This window comes from Daucus carota, chromosome 1 (assembly GCF_001625215.2).
Source record: "Daucus carota subsp. sativus chromosome 1, DH1 v3.0, whole genome shotgun sequence".
NCBI lineage: Eukaryota > Viridiplantae > Streptophyta > Magnoliopsida > Apiales > Apiaceae > Daucus > Daucus carota.
The window spans coordinates 31745203-31762906 of record NC_030381.2 but is presented as its reverse complement, the minus strand read 5'-3'; the positions used below and the strand labels follow the sequence as shown (position 1 = coordinate 31762906).

General features: G+C 33.9%; 1 protein-coding gene across 3 annotated transcripts; it reads right to left on the bottom strand.

Annotated features, from left to right (window-relative positions):
- Positions 1 to 371: 371 nt before the first annotated feature.
- LOC108204294 (sister chromatid cohesion 1 protein 4) lies at positions 372 to 13821 on the bottom strand. 3 transcript variants are annotated; one of them, XM_064079918.1, is made up of 16 exons: positions 13154 to 13821; positions 11978 to 12069; positions 11636 to 11894; positions 11056 to 11153; positions 10915 to 10958; positions 10206 to 10261; positions 8490 to 8589; positions 7509 to 8394; positions 7001 to 7420; positions 6686 to 6827; positions 6111 to 6247; positions 4481 to 5547; positions 2805 to 2838; positions 2293 to 2401; positions 1596 to 1725; positions 372 to 815 (listed from the first exon to the last, which is right to left on the bottom strand). In XM_064079918.1, the coding sequence occupies exons 4-16, from the start codon at positions 11096 to 11098 to the stop codon at positions 717 to 719; spliced, it is 3267 nt and encodes a 1088-aa protein (XP_063935988.1). In that variant the 5' UTR covers positions 11099 to 11153; positions 11636 to 11894; positions 11978 to 12069; positions 13154 to 13821; the 3' UTR covers positions 372 to 716. The 3 variants fall into 3 exon arrangements, with proteins under 3 accessions (XP_063935988.1, XP_063935992.1, XP_017229146.1); XM_064079922.1 differs by having other exon boundaries at positions 11978 to 12065; XM_017373657.2 differs by lacking the exon at positions 11978 to 12069.
- Positions 13822 to 17704: the final 3883 nt, after the last annotated feature.

Below are 17704 nucleotides of genomic sequence, written 5' to 3'. Positions count from 1 at the left end.
CCCTCAACATTCACTTTGCCCCGACAAGATTCAAATCCTCGATATCAATATTTCCTTGATATCCCTGTGAAGTGGCAAGATTTCAAGATTCAAACCCTCAATATCCTCATAAATTGTAAAGTGATTCGAATTCTCAAGGAAAAATTCCCTTCGAATTCTCATGTAAAGTGACAAAATTCGAACTCTTGATATCTCAAAATTCAAACTCTTGATATCTCATGAAAGATTCAAATTCTCGATATCCTCACAAAGGGACAAGAGTGGCTGTCTGACTAGTAGTCATTGTCATCTTATTTTCATTTTTGCTTTCAAGACCGTTCAGATTATTTTATCAATGGAATTGTAGAAGTGCATTTAAGATTCCCTCATCATTTCGATGGAAATAGTACATCGAATAAGAATTATACTGGAAAATACTTTACAAAGACCTGAGAGTTGATTACACTGCCTTGGAGAAATTCAGTCCTTTACAACCGATACTTACTAATTACATATATACAGATGAACATAGTATCCACAATTACAGCTTACCTCGACAATTACTAGTGGTAGAAGACTATGCTTGGTAAAGTAATAATTAGCACCACTGTAAGCTATGAATTATAATGCTTAAAGTTAGACAAAGAATGGATTAAAACTACCCCTCAGTTAGAGCCAACATCTGGAATACAGAGAAATGCTCCTTCGTAGCAACAGAGCAAAACTTGAAGCACGATTCAAAAATCTACTTTGGTGAGTTTTGCCCGGGGTAATACATTAATATTGTCATAAGGACTCGTCTGTTCAACATGAATGTAGTCCTTCGTTTTCAAAACCTGAAAATCAATCACATGAAAGATAGTGAGATGGTAAAGTAGCGTCCTGGTAAAACATTACGTATGAGAAAGACACGACTACGATGGATTTAGGATGGAACAACATTCAAGATGAAATCAGATAAACAAGATTACCAAGTATTAAAAACATTGTCAAAGACCAGAGTAATAATCATGCATTATCTAATTCTGGTTATTCGAAACCGTAATGAATTTAAAATACAAAAAACAAACTCATGAAACGTTAAAAGTGGAAAATCCTGTCAGTTAATCTGATCCAGGACCTGTTTACTCTCTGAAGTGGAAAAGTACTGCCTGCAAGGATTTCATAATATTCAGTGAGGTGTTCTGGTCTTTTCTCTAACATATTTTTCTTGAGTAAAAAATATACGACATTCAGACTGAATTTGGGAAAGATCGGGTGAGTGAACAATGCTGACCCTAGTGTAGGAAGAATAAAAAGATAGCCAATACTATTCAAGTATTTGACCCTCACTGTGAGGGCCTCACATAAATTGGTAGTGTGACCAAGAAAAATACAAAAAACAGACCCGTCACGATCTGTATTGCTGTAACAGTGGAAGGAATAAATGAAACACCTACACCAGCCACTGTGCTCATCATAACACCACGTGAAAATCTATACCCATGCATAATGAGACAGTAAAACGGATGCAAGAGCAAAAAAACCTCTCAGAAGACGTCTAATATGTTGGTGCACATTTTACAAAGATCCTATTACAGTATCAAGTGTTCAATATAAGAGATTTCAGAACATACCAGTGTTTCAAAAAACATCCTTGACGCCTCCTTGCGACTTTTGCCTGCTAGTAGGCTATCAATTGGAAGGACCTTGCTTCCGCCCTCTGTTTCTTTATCAAACAAGGTCTGGAGGTACTTGGCAACAGCTCTGTGAGAAACAATATTTAGAAATTTGAACTAGAGCAACTTAATGATTGGCACAAAGTTTAATCATGGAAGTGCGAAAGACGAGATGCTGGGATGAATGTGCATATATGAAGTAACTGAAAGGGGTGTAAAATAATGCAAATCTAGATTGAATTGTAAAAAAGGAAGAAGACTGATTTAGCCCATGGTGGCTGATCAAAATGTGAGCAATCACGAGATTTAGTTCAAGACGCATAATCCTACTACCGAAGAAGTGCAAGAATGAAAACATCTTTCAATTACTGAACATGCATAATTGCATGAAATTTCCTAAATATACTTTTGATGATATTTTCTTAAATCATGTTATGAAATGAACTTAAATTTTTTGATGATAACAATCTGATAGGTAACTTGTTTAAAAAGGCATCCACTGCTTAAACGACATCTCCAAAAAATTAGCTTTAACCAAAATATAAGATAAACTTTCAAATTTCTTGCAATTTTTGTTAATGAACATAAATACAGCTCATTACTTTCCATATGTTAATACCAGCAATTTGATGAATGCACTAGTTGACTACTCTACCTCGTACGGGATGACCATCCACTGTTGTCAATAAAGAGTGCTTCTTCAGCATTAGGTACATCTTCATCATCTGCTTCAGCTCCCTCGTCATCATCATAATTCAAGAAGTCTGAAGTCAAAAAGAAAAAACACCAATCCAAAATCACATACAAATTTCAGAAGCACAATGCAATCCAACAGCTGTTGCACTAATAATGCAATTCTACAAATGATGACTGGTTCTTGGAAGAATATTAACTATTGACAAACTTGAATATGGCAAATATATGGCTGAATTAGCCCGCAACTGTGCCAGATGTCACTGGTACTGTGGACCATGAGTTTATTACAAACTGGTACATATAGGAAGCATTTGGCTTCTCTTGTTTTCATTGACCTTACAAGTTATAAAGAAAAATACAGTTGAACACAGCAGTGACCGTTCACTCAAGCACTTAATATGTATATGCATTAAAGCACAGAGCACGCAGTACCAAATTTCAACCAAAATTTACAGTGAAGAGAACACAAACCTGTATTATTCCCAGCTGTTGAATACTCAAGATTCTGCACAATGAGCAAAAAAAAGTGAGTTGAAGAAAGAATGCATTCTGGCTAAAATTTTGTACTACTTGCACATAGGTCCTGCCGCCAGAAAATAGACTGGGGAGGAATTAAGAGCTCATCATAATCAAGACAGATAGACAGATATTAATTAAGCAAGCCTCATGCAACAGCATATATACATATACACGTTATCGTGCCACGTTACAACACTAGTCATAATGACTATCAGGAAAATCCATGACTATCAGGAGATTCAATATGTTTTCATCTTATTTTACTCAATTTGTCGTTAAAAAATTTATACATTTACTGGTTTCTGTAAATATATTACTCACAGTCTCAAAGGCTGCTATATGCACTACAAGATCATATACTGAAGGATTGTATGAACACAGACACACACACACATGTATGCAAAATTCATATTCCAGAGAGAACTTCATAGCAGTTAACTTAAGATATGTTTATCTATGTACAAACAATAATAAATAAACAACAATGCTGTGCATTAAACTTTATAAAGGCATCATAAGATGCAATATAGTAAATTATTTCTTCATCAGGTTAATATTTTTAATATAGGGGAATTGTTCTTTTTCAAAGTCTTCTAGCACAGTATCCTGTGCTGAATCTTGCACCTCCAATTCCCCTTTTCTTTTAATATCTATAAGGACATGAAAATTATGTCTTTCATGTTCTTCAAGGATGAACTGGAAAATAGACTTCAAGTGAACCTTGAAATTCATGAGGCATACATATTTATAAAATACACACACACACATATAAATATATATATCACATAATTAAGTGTATCCTAGTGTGGCTATTAGCTAAAGTTTCAATTTCATACCCGTCAATTTATTTAATTAGCTCAAGTGTATCTTTGTCAGCCTTCTAAAAGTGCAGGAAATTTCATTGTTTAAAGTGTTTAGCTGGCTTTCGGAAGGTTACCTCCTAGACAATTTATACATAGATGAATATGAGTTTGCATGTTTTTGTGCCTATTAATCCAACACAAGCAATCTCTGAAAAATTTGAATTATGACATTCTATACTACTTTCGTAGATGATCCATCTTTCCTCTTTTGGACAACCACATAACTTGAGCGAACATTCATGGGGCATGTGAAGCAGTTATTGTTACTTTCATGTCAGATTGGATAACAGATTCTGTAGCAAAATGTAGAACATATGGCAGGAAGTTGACCATTTTCCAGAAAAAAAAAAAAAATCAGATTTATATCATATAGGTGTAGGGAACTTGATGCTATTACTATTCACTTATGGTTCCGGAAATTTTTCATAAGTTCTTATTTTTTAAGAGCCGAGGATAAGGTATGTAATACTCCTTGTTCAGATTAGGCTTTCCTATCAGAATACTTTATTTATGGTATAAATTTCAGTATGTAGATATATAAATTTGTACATTCCAGCTGCTATGTGCCTATGTCGATAACACACCACGTATGACTCTTTCTCCGCCTAATCTGAACTTCTTATTCTTGTAGCAGCAACATTTTTAATGCTGGACAAGTGGAGACTGGATAGATTAATTAGTCATTCAAAAACAAAGCCAAAACATATTAAACCTGCAATCTCTACTAGACTGGTCACATGGGATATTTGCAAGTAATAGACTCACATTGTAATCGACTTGATCGATATCAACTTCTTTTGCGGTCCCATTATATGTAGCATTTCTGAGATCCACATCGAACATAACTGAATCTGAAGAGTTTACAACATTTTCTGCGTCACAGAACCCCCTTTCCAAGTTCTTGGCATTATACTCAGCCCTTTCCAAGTTCTTGGAATTATACTCAGCTTCTGCATATAAGAACATATCTTCTTCTATTAGCGCTTGATCAGTTTGTCTTCTTTCATCCATAACATGTTCATCACCTAGGATATGGGTGCTGCAATCACCCATGTCCAGATATGAGAGGCTAGTTGGTTCAATCTCAGTATGTGCAACACCATCTGCCTGATTATCTGTTTCAACTTGAACTTCAGCACAAGTTTCCATTTCATTCACTGGAATTTCCTCATTCTTTTGAACATCATGTACCACTGTTACATCTATGTCGAGATCCTTTTTGTCAGCATTTGTATAAGCATCAATCTCAATAGAGAGCACAGCTGCTTCTTGATTTGTCGTCTCAACTGGTTCCTTTACCTGCAAAGAAGCATCTACCTCATTGGAAATGTCAGCGGCCAAGTGGAGAACACCATCTGTCCGGTTATCCACACCATTTCCAATAACATCAACTGCGGATGAGGAACAAACTACAACAGGTTCTTTAAGATTTGCAGCATCAGCGTCCATTTCAACTGTTTCTGAATGTAAATCTTGTATATCTCTAGCTTCTGCTACATCATTTGTCAGATCCAAGCCTACAATTTGCCCATCACCCTGCTGGCTCTCCACAAGCACAGGAGTCTGAGCAGGTTGAGCTTTATTGTTGACTCTAACTCCCATTATATTGCTACTCCCACCCATTTCAGCTACTCTGGAATCAAACTCATCATAGAGATCCATATCATTTGCTGCTCCTAAGAAAGTTACAGCTTTGTCTTTCAGAGAAACCATGCTTCGGTTCATCCCAAAATCAAGAGAAGCATCATTGATAGTGACATCATCCAAAGAGATTTTAGTTTCACTGAAATCATATGTTTCATTGTGCAGAGACGCCAATTCCAGTGACATGCCTAATAAATCGAATCATTATATCAATTTAGTTATTTATAGTGTAAAGGATAAACCCTTGAATAATAAATATCAGCTGCACTACGTAATTATAAACATAACTATTTAACAAGAGTGAATTATATAGAACACAAACACTTTAAAGTACCAGCAGGCAGGAACTACTTCAACATCAACCGATAGCCCATAGTTTACTCAGATGGCATGTTCATGTTTTAACTCTAACAACCATATAATAAACATTTAATTTCTTACTAGTATAGCTGGTGCCATTTTCACAAGCAAAAATAGCGTACAAAAGACTGGCTCTGTGGGAAAATTTAAAAAATCTAGACATATATATATACTTAGTCCTAAAAAAGACTCTCTGGAGTCCGCATATGTTTATGACATTAATAATGTTACCTAAATTATTAATTAAGGTTCTCAAAGAACAGAGATGATGTCAGAATCCATGTCCATGGTTCAAAGTCCTCCACTGTTCACTTGTACAATATACTTAAGTTAAATATTCACTATAAAAAAAGGTCTATACATGCTAAAGTTTTCGCTAATAAAAGATTACCTGTGAAAAGAGTTTCACGGAACATATCATCCTCCAAGAATTGTTTCTGGATCATCAATATTTCAGGCCTGGTACAAGGAGCTTTCTTTCGTAATCGGCGTATATCTTCTGTGTTTGTCAATTGTTGTCGTATCATACTTTGCACCAGAGGAAGTTTCATCAGTGAATCATCAGAGCAACGTATAACAATCAATCGTAATTACTAAATAAGGTCAGTCAATAGAGCAATAATACATAATTTTGTCCACATGACAATTTTAACAGAGGCCGGAAGATATAGGTTCCCACCCAGCATGTAAGAGATAAGATAGTTATTACTTGTTAAGCATTATTGATCACCCAGTGAAGATATACATGTAGGCAAACCAAGTATTCATGTACACGTGCTACTAGTGTGTGTGTGTGTGTGTGTTTGGTCTTCAACTGTTTCTTTAAAGATGATAGATTCCGGTTGTCATGACATACATAATAGACTGCTAACATGATCCTACCCACTTTAACCTTACATACTGTTGCCTTCAGAAAAAATGTAATTAATCATGATGAACTAAGTAAAATCAGAAAAAGCCACATACTCGCCATGCAAAACCATCATGTCATCCATCAGCACCTTTCTTTTAGAAGCACTGGACCGAGGAGCGGCCCTGTGACGTTTCAGATATGGAAGGCCCTGCTGTGGAGTTTCCTTTACTTTTAAAGCAAAAGATTTTCTTCCAACTACAGAAGCAGAAAGCCACGGCTTGTCAGAACGAAAACTACAACACAAGGGAACCTTTTAACAGCCAATAAATGTTTGTGCCATAACACTTAGAAAAACAAGGCACACCACCTTCACAATTCTAAGCAACTATGCTTTTAATCCAAAGTGCAAGAAATAAGCTTCACTATACCTAATATGGAAGACAATAGATCATCATCAGCAGGAACAGATTCCGGAGTTGTTTTATGACGTACTATGGCTGAAGAGTCAACTGAAGTCAAGCTCTGCATTGTTAATGAACTTTCAGTAAAACTTCGCTTCTTCCCTATAATAGTCACACTGGTATCATTACTCCCGTCATTTTGCGCAAACATTTGGGCTGGAGTAGTCCCCATCGACACATTGTTAAGCGCATCCGCCTCTGGTACAGACAGCAATTTCTCTGGAGCAGGAAAATCTGAACATACGGAACTATTTATGGTTTCTAACTGGCAGTCTAATGCAGTTACATTTTCCGCCTTATCTTTTAACTTGTTACATGGAACCTCTACTGCTGTGTGGTTCCCCTCGGCGACTTGTTTTAACCCATCACCTTCACCACATTCTTCACCTGGAATAGTAGGGATCAAGACTTGTAAAGAATGAAAATACCTAAATTATACCTAAAGTTCTCATATGTATAGGCTAGTTGCACTAACCTCGTACGACAGTGGATAATTTAACGGAGAAGGGATCCTCTTCCCTTTCTAAAGTTTCCGGACATGATCCAGCAACTTCAAACGGTATGATGGGAGCGCCAGATGACTCAATTTGGTTCGTCTCTTCGTTACAGGACACAAGATCATGAACAGAACCACCCGATTCCAACATATCTCTTGATTTGTCAGTCTTATCCTGGGTTTCTGACTTTTCATGCTCAGATGTACCATTAAATTCTTTATTTGATTTCATCGCATTGTCAAGGAGACAAGATTGCATGATATCTACCTCACTTTCCACATTATTTGAGAGCTCTACCTTATACAATATTTCATTCTCTTTTAAAATACCTTCCGAGACTGGCTCGGAGGTGATACTTAAATTAGGGTTACCAATATTATGTTCACCTGGCCTAACTTCTTGCAACTCCTGACAATCTTCACATGTTTTATCAGCGAAGCTAACATGACAATTATGGTTACTGTGATTACCATTCTGCACATCTTCAACCCCTTTTGGAATACTAGGAGCCAGGCAAGTATTGAGTGATGAATTATTCTCCACAGCTATTGCTCCAACTGGATCGCCTGAAGTAGGGGAGAACATAGATGGCAAATCAGTCTCCACTCTGCTACCCAACAAATCATTCGCCACATTCTTATGCACAAGATATAGATCAGAATTACTAGAAGCATTTTTCAAGTTCTCCTTCCCTGCCAAATCTGTTAAATTTTGATTTTCGGATTCCAGATGATCATCACATGCAGAAGTCTCTTGAATGTTTGACAAATTTGGCTCTTCAAGTAATCCGGGAGTGCGTGGAGCCTGATCATACTCAATTTGATAGGAATTACTGTTATTACCATCATTTTCTTCAATATGCTTCTGCAGAAATGTAAATGTGGGAACAAATAACGCACTGAGAGAAATAGAAGTTAACCATTCATTTCTGCTCTCAACTTTGAAGTTATGCAACTTACACTGGTGGAAGTATTCATGATTTTAGACTTTTCAGTCATCTCATCAATTCCCTCATGATTGAATGATGACATTGGTTTGACAGATGACTGAGGATCAGTGCTGAAAGCACAAAATTATTGGTTAAAAATTTCATGCATAATAGACATAAAGAAAATCATCAGAACTAGGCAATCATGGCATCATATACCAGCTTCTGATATAACAAGGCATCTGAAAATCATCACTGACATGAGGTTTAATTCACTAGATAACATAGAAGTTTTTCACTATGTAGACCAATAATTGCGGACAAACTGTGCTGGTTTAACATTTTTAAATGTATACTACAATTTCAGCGAACCATACTGAATTTAAAATTTAAAATAAAATAGTCCACGAAACAAAGTGATGTATACATATAATACCTGCTGCATTAGATTGGAAACATCAACAAGATTCAACAAGTACACTAATAACTCAGCATTGGCTAGACAGTTTTCATCATTTCTAGTAGCACGTCATAGTGTATAAGCTGCTAGCTAGATCTATTCCTATAAACTGCTGCTAACTTAACACAAGCTAGGCGCTGACACTAAACACAATAATGGCTCCACCGTTTGTAAACAAGCTGACATAGCTGAGAATTTAACTTGACACTAGACAGCTAGCACGAACTTCTTGTAATCTCAGTTCTTTCAGTGAAATTCCATTTGATAACTGAACAATATCTAGCTACATGAGAATTTAACTTGACACTAGACAGCACACACGTACATCTTGTAATCTCAGTTCTTTCAATGAAATTGCATTCGGTAACTGAAACAATATCTAGCTACATGAGAACTTAACTCGACACTAGACAGCACACACGTACATCTCGTAGTCTCAGTTCTTTCAATGAAATTCCATTCGATAACTGAAACAATACCTAGCTAACCGCAATCATAAATATTTAACAATTAAACTTTTTCAGCATGCTGCTAAGTGCTAACCATATGTAATGAAAGAACAAAAATCAGAAGAATAAACAACAAATTTACGATATAGTTGCCAACACTCTAGACCTTGGATTGAAATATTTGTACAAAAGAAATCTTGATATTTACAAACATTCATGATAAGATATAAACAATTACTTTTGAATTCATGAACCTTGTACCGAGTATAGTACTACTTAGGATTCAATTATACAAATGGATAAAGTTTGACGTTTAAAGCCCATGGGATTTCAAGCGGTGTTCACCCTTTTGGGCACAACTACGAGTAAAACAACCCAAAACAGAACTCGGACATATGATCTGAAAAATGCACAAAATATTTGTGTTTTTAATATAAAAGCATATTTAATTTGCATTTAACTATACTTCAAAAATTAATAAAATTTTGAAAGTAAAAAATAAATAATGAAAATGTTGTATCAGTAGTCACGTTTATTTTCTCTCTTTTCTTTTCTTTTCACCTAAAATTTTAGGTTGCCTAGTTTCTACCATAGTGCAAGCTGGAAATGCATTTCTACAAAAATATTTAGGGACAGGATTTGTTCCCATGCTCCACCTCTGAAAACACAATAAATTTATTTGTTTTTAAATTGCCCAAAATGGCCTTTTCAACATAGATGTTAAAAATTTTGTTCACCCCATAATTACTTCTCATGAGAAAAGTTATAAAACCAATAGTGCTAAAGAGATAAAAGGTGGTCAGTACAACTTATGCATAACTTTGATTTCAGAACATACCCTGAATTAAAAGTGAGTTCATCATGCCCAGCAGCAACCTTGCTCAGAAACAATTCCTGTTCAAAAAAAATCAAGAATCATGTAATTCTATATGACTATATGAATAGGCTTGCATATATGAACACCATGCAACATACTAACATACTGCTAATAGACTCATTGTCTATCAAAAGGCCGGTACTGTATATGTGGACCAAAAGCATTCTTATAATAAATTATATAATAAGTAAAGCCAAACTGCAAATGTGCCCCAAGTATATGTCAGTATTTAATTGGCCAGTGGTCACTATGCAACTATTGGCCCTATACAACGCTTGAGAATCTCCAAAAATATCACTTCACGGATCAATCACAGAGGAGAGTCCTAAACAATAATTATGATTTTCTAGATTCTGGAAAGAAAAATAGTTGGAAACAACATTTTGGTCATTTGGTGTAGAAGTGTGGTGACATTCAGCACTCAGCAACACTGTCCTGAAAATTTAAAAGCAAAGATTTCCATTGGGGGATCCGATGAAAGTGTCACACGAGTCTACTAAAAAACCATGTGTTTCTACACGTAATTTATTAAAAAAAATGCATTAAAAAAAAATTAAAGCATAGGCATCTAAAGAAGCTCAATATGATTGCACAAGAATCATAATGGGACATGTTCTCTGTTATATTATTTTGCAACAAAACAGAACTTGTCAAAGAATATGCTCATTACCTCATCAAGGTCCAGTCCAGAAGTGTCGCCATCACCAAATCTTTCTAATGGAAAAAAAAAATTAAAAATCAGCACAGCATGCTAACCTTTACATACAAAAATGCCAAGTAATTATATATTACTGTTATAATTAAGACTAACCATCTAGCCCAAACTGTGATGTAGAGTAAGCAACACCATCCATTGTATCTTGAAGTGTAATCTGGTCCTTGGAACTTATGTGATGATCAACATAATTCCTGCACAATGTCATAGTAAGCAAATTATTACAAACAATATGCCTTATAGTTATGCCTTATTGTTAAAATAATTACATATTTGAATTAGTATTGGAGGGAAGGGAAAAGATGAGAGGAGAGAGATGTATTGAAATGGAGGGAAACTATTATTTTTATTGATGAAAATAGTTTAGAACATGCATAGTGGTGCCTTAAAAATAAAGCACATGTTGGATCTCCTAGTGTTTTAAGGCACCACTAGGACATTGTTGGAGCACTCATTTCTTCCAAATGCCTCAAATTTTGGGTGAGGACATCATTTTAGGACATTGTTGGACTTGCTCTAACACAAGGACCTATAACCCATATATAGCTTTCATATTTAAAGTTGTTCATAATTAATTTTACTATTATCTTTATAATGATAAAAAATATTGTAAGCTAATAATTGATTTGGAAAAAAACATATAGTTAATTAGAAACCAGAGGTAGTCATTAAATACCCCTCCAGATCATTATCAGGCAGCTCAAAATCATCAAGATCAAATGTTTCTGGCAAAGTGATAGAATGATATGGCGCAGTAGATTCCTCAGGTGGCAAATCCACTGCAGTCGATCTAAATGCCTGTTTTATCTTCAGCAGTGCTTCACTGCAATCATCAAACAGATAATTCACCTTTCTTGAATATATCCTCACCACACCAACCAGAAGATGGCTCGACAAACGGAGAGCAATAGGTACATCAGGAGAGATAATCGAGTCTGTCAAAAAAGACATATTTCAATAATTGCAGAGAGACCATATTTTCATATTTCGCATTTAAAAATGAAATTAGTAAGATTACATGTGCATGTGTGTATATATAACTTCACAGGAATTATAAGAGGGCATTTGGTTTTTCTTTCATTCCCTTTGGACAGTATAGCTTCAGGCTGGCTTCACCTCAGCAATAACGCAAGTATTTGTCAACAAATTTAGAAAAGTGTCGTTGATAAAGCAACATTTAGAACTTAATACACACTTAAAAAAAATTCACTACATGGTAGGGCTAGACCATAAAATATGCACAATAATATTACACGAATATTAATATATTTGCTGAGAAGTTCACTTAATGCATCAAGTATCAACCACATCATATGGTGTACGGATTTAGCTATAAGTAATGACATGTCAGCTTCATCAGCTACACAGCAACCATGATCATCTTATATATTAGTATTATTAGGTTTATATCAAATTTAACTTCTACAAATATATATTATGATTTAGTAGTGATAGCATAGTTGGTCCCATTTAAGCTTCTATGTTCAGATATTTGCATGTTAAACACTAAACAGTCTTTCAGGATCTAGAGCACCCCCACCAGCAACTAACTTATTAGGCTAAAATCTTTGCAGTCCCGTAATACATATAATATATCTTTAACTTCAAGCGCATTTTGCCAATTACCGTCTTCCTTGAAGTCTCTACGTACTGCCTTACTGAGATGGAAGATCTTATTCTTCTATATACTCTTTCAAGAATCATTACAAAAAATGAGCTCAAAGTTCACTTGACAATAGATGCACGGATGTTGAAATTCTTCATTAAGCTCTCTATATAATTTTGACCTCTTTACTTCAGTCCTACTGACAACCATTTTAATAGTTGAGTAAAAGGATTCTGGCTCTTTCCACTCAACCAAGAAAAGAAAAAGCTTAATCTATTTGGTCAATAACCCATGCTATCTGCAACTCAGTTACACGCCTGAAGGCAAGCTTAATCTAATTTTCTTAAACCAATTATAGCTTCCAGCTTTAAAACATGCATGAAGAAGCAATAAATGAGGCATACTCTGAAATAGGAACCACTTCAAATCAGTAAAGAACTGTTTGAAAATCATCGTACTTAATTACAAAATTCAAATTCTTAACTAAGTTCCATTAAATTTACTTATAAATTATAATTCAAAACACACTCACTCACACACACACACACTCACAAAAACAAAAAGGAAGCACAATGCATCATAACTTACCTACAGAATCACCAATATCTGTGTCAGCCACCTGATTCTTTCGAAGTTTTCGCTCCAAATGTGCAGCAATCCAAATAGTCCCTAAGGGACCCTTCTTGGCCAATATAAACTGGGAATAAAACATTTTCTAATATCTCCCCTCTTTCAACTGGACCCTCAAATCTTTTCCCTAAAAACACCTAATTTACACAATTCTCAAACAAAAACACCACAAAACCCCATATCTTAACTCCCCCAAATTACTCCCCCTTGATAAAAACCCGCCGATCAAGACCCCAAATCTCATATAAACTTAAACAACACATACTTACAACAACCCACTTGTAAAAATCAAAACTTTACAACACCCATCAATTCAAAAACCCAAAGCCCAAATTTTAGAATACCCGGATCAAGAACCCTAAAAAAATCCCTTTTTGCCTAACAACTTCAAATGATGAAATCCTTGAGCAAATCTTGAAATTCAGCTCACCAAAAAGCTAAATTTCCCAACTTGAAATCAAGCTACAGCGAAATCAGTTCACACTAAATACCTTTGAATATGTGTATTTACTGTATGTATATGTATATGTAGAGATAGAGAGATGGAGAAGGGGGGAAGAGTTTAATTAAATTTTGGATTTTAAAGTTCAGATTTTCAAGGGAAAGCGCTTCTTTTGTTGGATGAAGAGCAGTTGTAATATATTATTATCCGTTTGGACCATCGATTTTGCACCGTTGGATTAGATGTATTGTACGGTCATGATAATGTAGTTTACCTTTTGTTTGACTAATAAGTGTCCTGGTATACATCTTGTTCTTGTTCTGTGTCCGTATAGATTTGATGAGAATGTTGTTTACAGCACCCGGCAAGATTTAAGAGAGATTTTTTTTCTTTTTGTCATAAAGATTTATGAGCCAACTTCTAGTTTATTAGTCAGAATCTCGTAAATTAAAATTTTTAATTTTTTATGAAAATTAGTTGAGAAGCCGCGCGTTGCGGCGGCCTATAAAAATTATATTAATGATTCAATATTAATATTTGTAGAATGGAATAATTTTGTGGCTGTCGATAAAAAATATATTAATGATTCAAAATTAATATTTGTAAGATAAAATAAATTTTATATTATAAAAATCTTGATGTAATACCAATACTAATATATAAAATTTTAAAATTGGACTATAATTCATGGTGAAAAAATGAAAATAAATTTCTACACGTAATTAACAATTAAAAGACGACAAATCTTAATTTTATTTGTGTGTTTTTTTTTTAAAAGTAATCATGTTCTTACATTGTCACATTCCTCCATTTTTTTTTGGATTGATTGTGCACAAAAACATCTAACTTAAATCCGTGAGATAGCGATCTATAACTTAACAACCTTTATTTTTTATTACTATATAAACAGCCTTCACTTGACGGAGCAATTTTTGATATTTTTCATCCAAAAATTCTAGAAAATTAGAAAAATAGAACGGAGCGATGTGAGAGGCGCCACCTACACGCCCCTCGCTTCTCCTTCATATAAGTATATTGATTTTCCTGTATAGCGGTCTATAATGCATGAATAATACAACAAAGATGTCCGATAAACAAAACAAATACTCCCTCCATCCCATTTTAAGTGTCCACTTTACCAAAAAAAAATTCCCAAATATGTGTCATACATCTTCAACCCATGCAATTTTTTACTAGTTTCAATATAGTATTAAATACAAATAACTACTTCCAATATAAAGAAAGGTCAAATACACACCAGGAGTTCTCAAAATTTTAAGAACAAAGAATTATATTTTAAAATAAATTATCAATACTTTGTAATGATGCAATTTTTGATTTTTTTTTCCCAATTATATATTATATCTAATTTTTTGTATTTGATACGGGAAAAATCAAATAAGATAATAAAATTTAGGTCGGATAGAATGATCAGCACAAGACTCCGAGAAGTTTTTATTAATGAGTGTAGATCAGAATTTGGTAAATCATTTAGGTAAAACTTGCTTTAAATCATAAATAAATTGGAAAAATAGAGGTGAGAAGACTATCTAATTATGAAGTGCATAGATTATGTTCGCATTAATAATCATTTATCTATCAGTAGTTTCCTTTTAGTTCAGTTCAGGTATTTTTTTATTATTGGCTTGAGATATTATCTAATGGGTTGCGCTTATTTTATCTTGTAAAGCCATTAATATTATTATGGCTTATCCCAAAAAAATATACGGTGGAGCATAGTGAATACTTGCAGGTTACTTTTCGGTTGTAAAGGTGGAGGAGTAGAGTGAGCAAATGAGCTATTGGAAGGAGGCAAGGAATGACAAGAAAATAAAATTCCTGTAAGTTTTTTAAATATTGTTGAAGGTTTTCAATTGATGAATAAATACACATAAAATTTGGCAAATCATTTAAGCGAACTGTAAATGAATTTATTTTAAATGACAAACACGTGTGAAAACTTTTCGTTGAAAAAATGGTGTCATACGTATGTATACTTCTTTTAAAAAGTCATATTGTAAGAACACATTGTTGATATCATGTTGACATATATTTCATCACTTTATAATGAAATGGATAAAAATGCATGAAAAGTAACAAATTTCACAATAGATAAAAGTATCGTGATAGTTTATGCCTTCTTGGTGCGAATAACTTTTCTTGCCTAAACAAGTTTTGAAATTTTTATTTGACTCTATCCTTATTTCCATTATATTGGGTATTCATTAAAGTGAAGATTGATCCTATTTCTTTGTTGTGAAAGCAGGAGTAGCGGAAAATGGCGATTGCATATATGATATATTTTGAGAAATTCTTGATGGTATCCTCGTAGAATTGGTTCTTTTCAATGGTATCATCGCATTTTTGACTTCTACCGATAGTACGCTCGTACTTTTAATTTACTCCCTATGATACACTCGTGTACTTTTAATTTACTCTTTATTAATTTCAAACTGTAAAATAAATTGTATATTTGAAATCCTTGCGAAAAGTTACAAAAAATAGACCCTTAAATCATGTAAAACATATCCGAATGAGTCAAATCAATAAGCAATCTGAATGTTGTATAGATAATACTACTTGTTAAGTATTTATATCTGAGTCATCTGAATAATATTTTTTCAACATACAATTTTACATTTTTGAAATAAAATGTAATAGCGTGCAAATAAAGTTTTAAAATTACTATCTTATATTCTTTTTATGATCTATACTATTTCATTTAGTCATGTGATATACTTATTTTATACTTATAAAGGATTTTTGACGATTTAGAATTATCTCTTTTAGTTTTAAATGTTATGAAAAAAAATAATAATTAATAATAAAATATTATAAAGGATCTATGTTATGAAGCTCAGGAAGAATTAAAACAAGACAAACAAACAAGACACATGTGATATACTGCACAAGCGTGTATGACTCGATCAGATGGAATTTTAATGCTGGCCGATTCAGATGTTTCTGATTCATTCTATATGATAAAAAGCAACTTCAAATGAGCTGAATTAGATGAGCGAATCATAATCAACTCATTCATCTTCGATCAGTTTAAAACAAATGGCCCCCAAGTTATCGATGGGTATAAATTGAAAGCGGGTGAATATAGGAGTTTCAATATACACTTTTACTTTTAAAATTTTTTGCCCTATAACTAAAATCAATTAATGTTCTTTTCAAAATATTCGATATTAATAAAAAAATTGTTTAGAATTTTATTATTATTATTTTTATTTTTTGACAAAATAAAATTCTATTATTTTAGTATATTAAAATACCAGCCCAGAACAACATTATACGAGGAAAAATAAGCAGTCGTAATTCCATACTAGTATTTAAGCCCGCGTTGCTTGGCGTTGAAAGATAAAGAAAGTTCATAAATATAATATTCCATCATAATAAAGAAAACATTACATATCATCCGCTATCCGATTTAAACAAAATGTCCTAAGTACAGACATAAGGAGCACATTCGCTGGTGTTTTTTGTTGCGAAAGACAAACATTCAAAATTTGATTAAATTTCTTCTACTTAATCTTTTGTCATTTCTGATGAAGTGCACTTGAGTCCTGACAGACCTTGCACATTAATGCTTGATGACGTAGCCTCCGGGTCATTTGTTGTAGCTGTCTGCTGCACTTTCTCTTCTGTTTCTTCTTGCTTGAATCCATTACAGATGTTGGTTGCCCAGTACAATGAATTCTTGTTGGTAATGTTCGTCTCATTGATTTCCAGTTTGACAGTGTACGGTTTTGGAGTCAGAAGTTTGAAGCATTGTGGGAAGTGCTTTGCTGGTCCTTGCTGAAATCATGTTTTGGTCAAGGTCTGTGTAAGTGCAAAATACTAAAATCTGTGAAGAATAAGAATGAAAAAGATTTCACCTCTTGTATAACTTGTCTGGCTCTTTTTCCAATCAGGCTTCTTATCTGACGATCATGTAGGATAATTTGAATTGTCCCAGTAAGATCAGAAGCAAGCACGACTATCCGGAATCTGTGCGAAACAAATTTTACAATTTATAGGTAATGTAAAATAAGATTTCATAATGTATGATCTTACTTTATTTC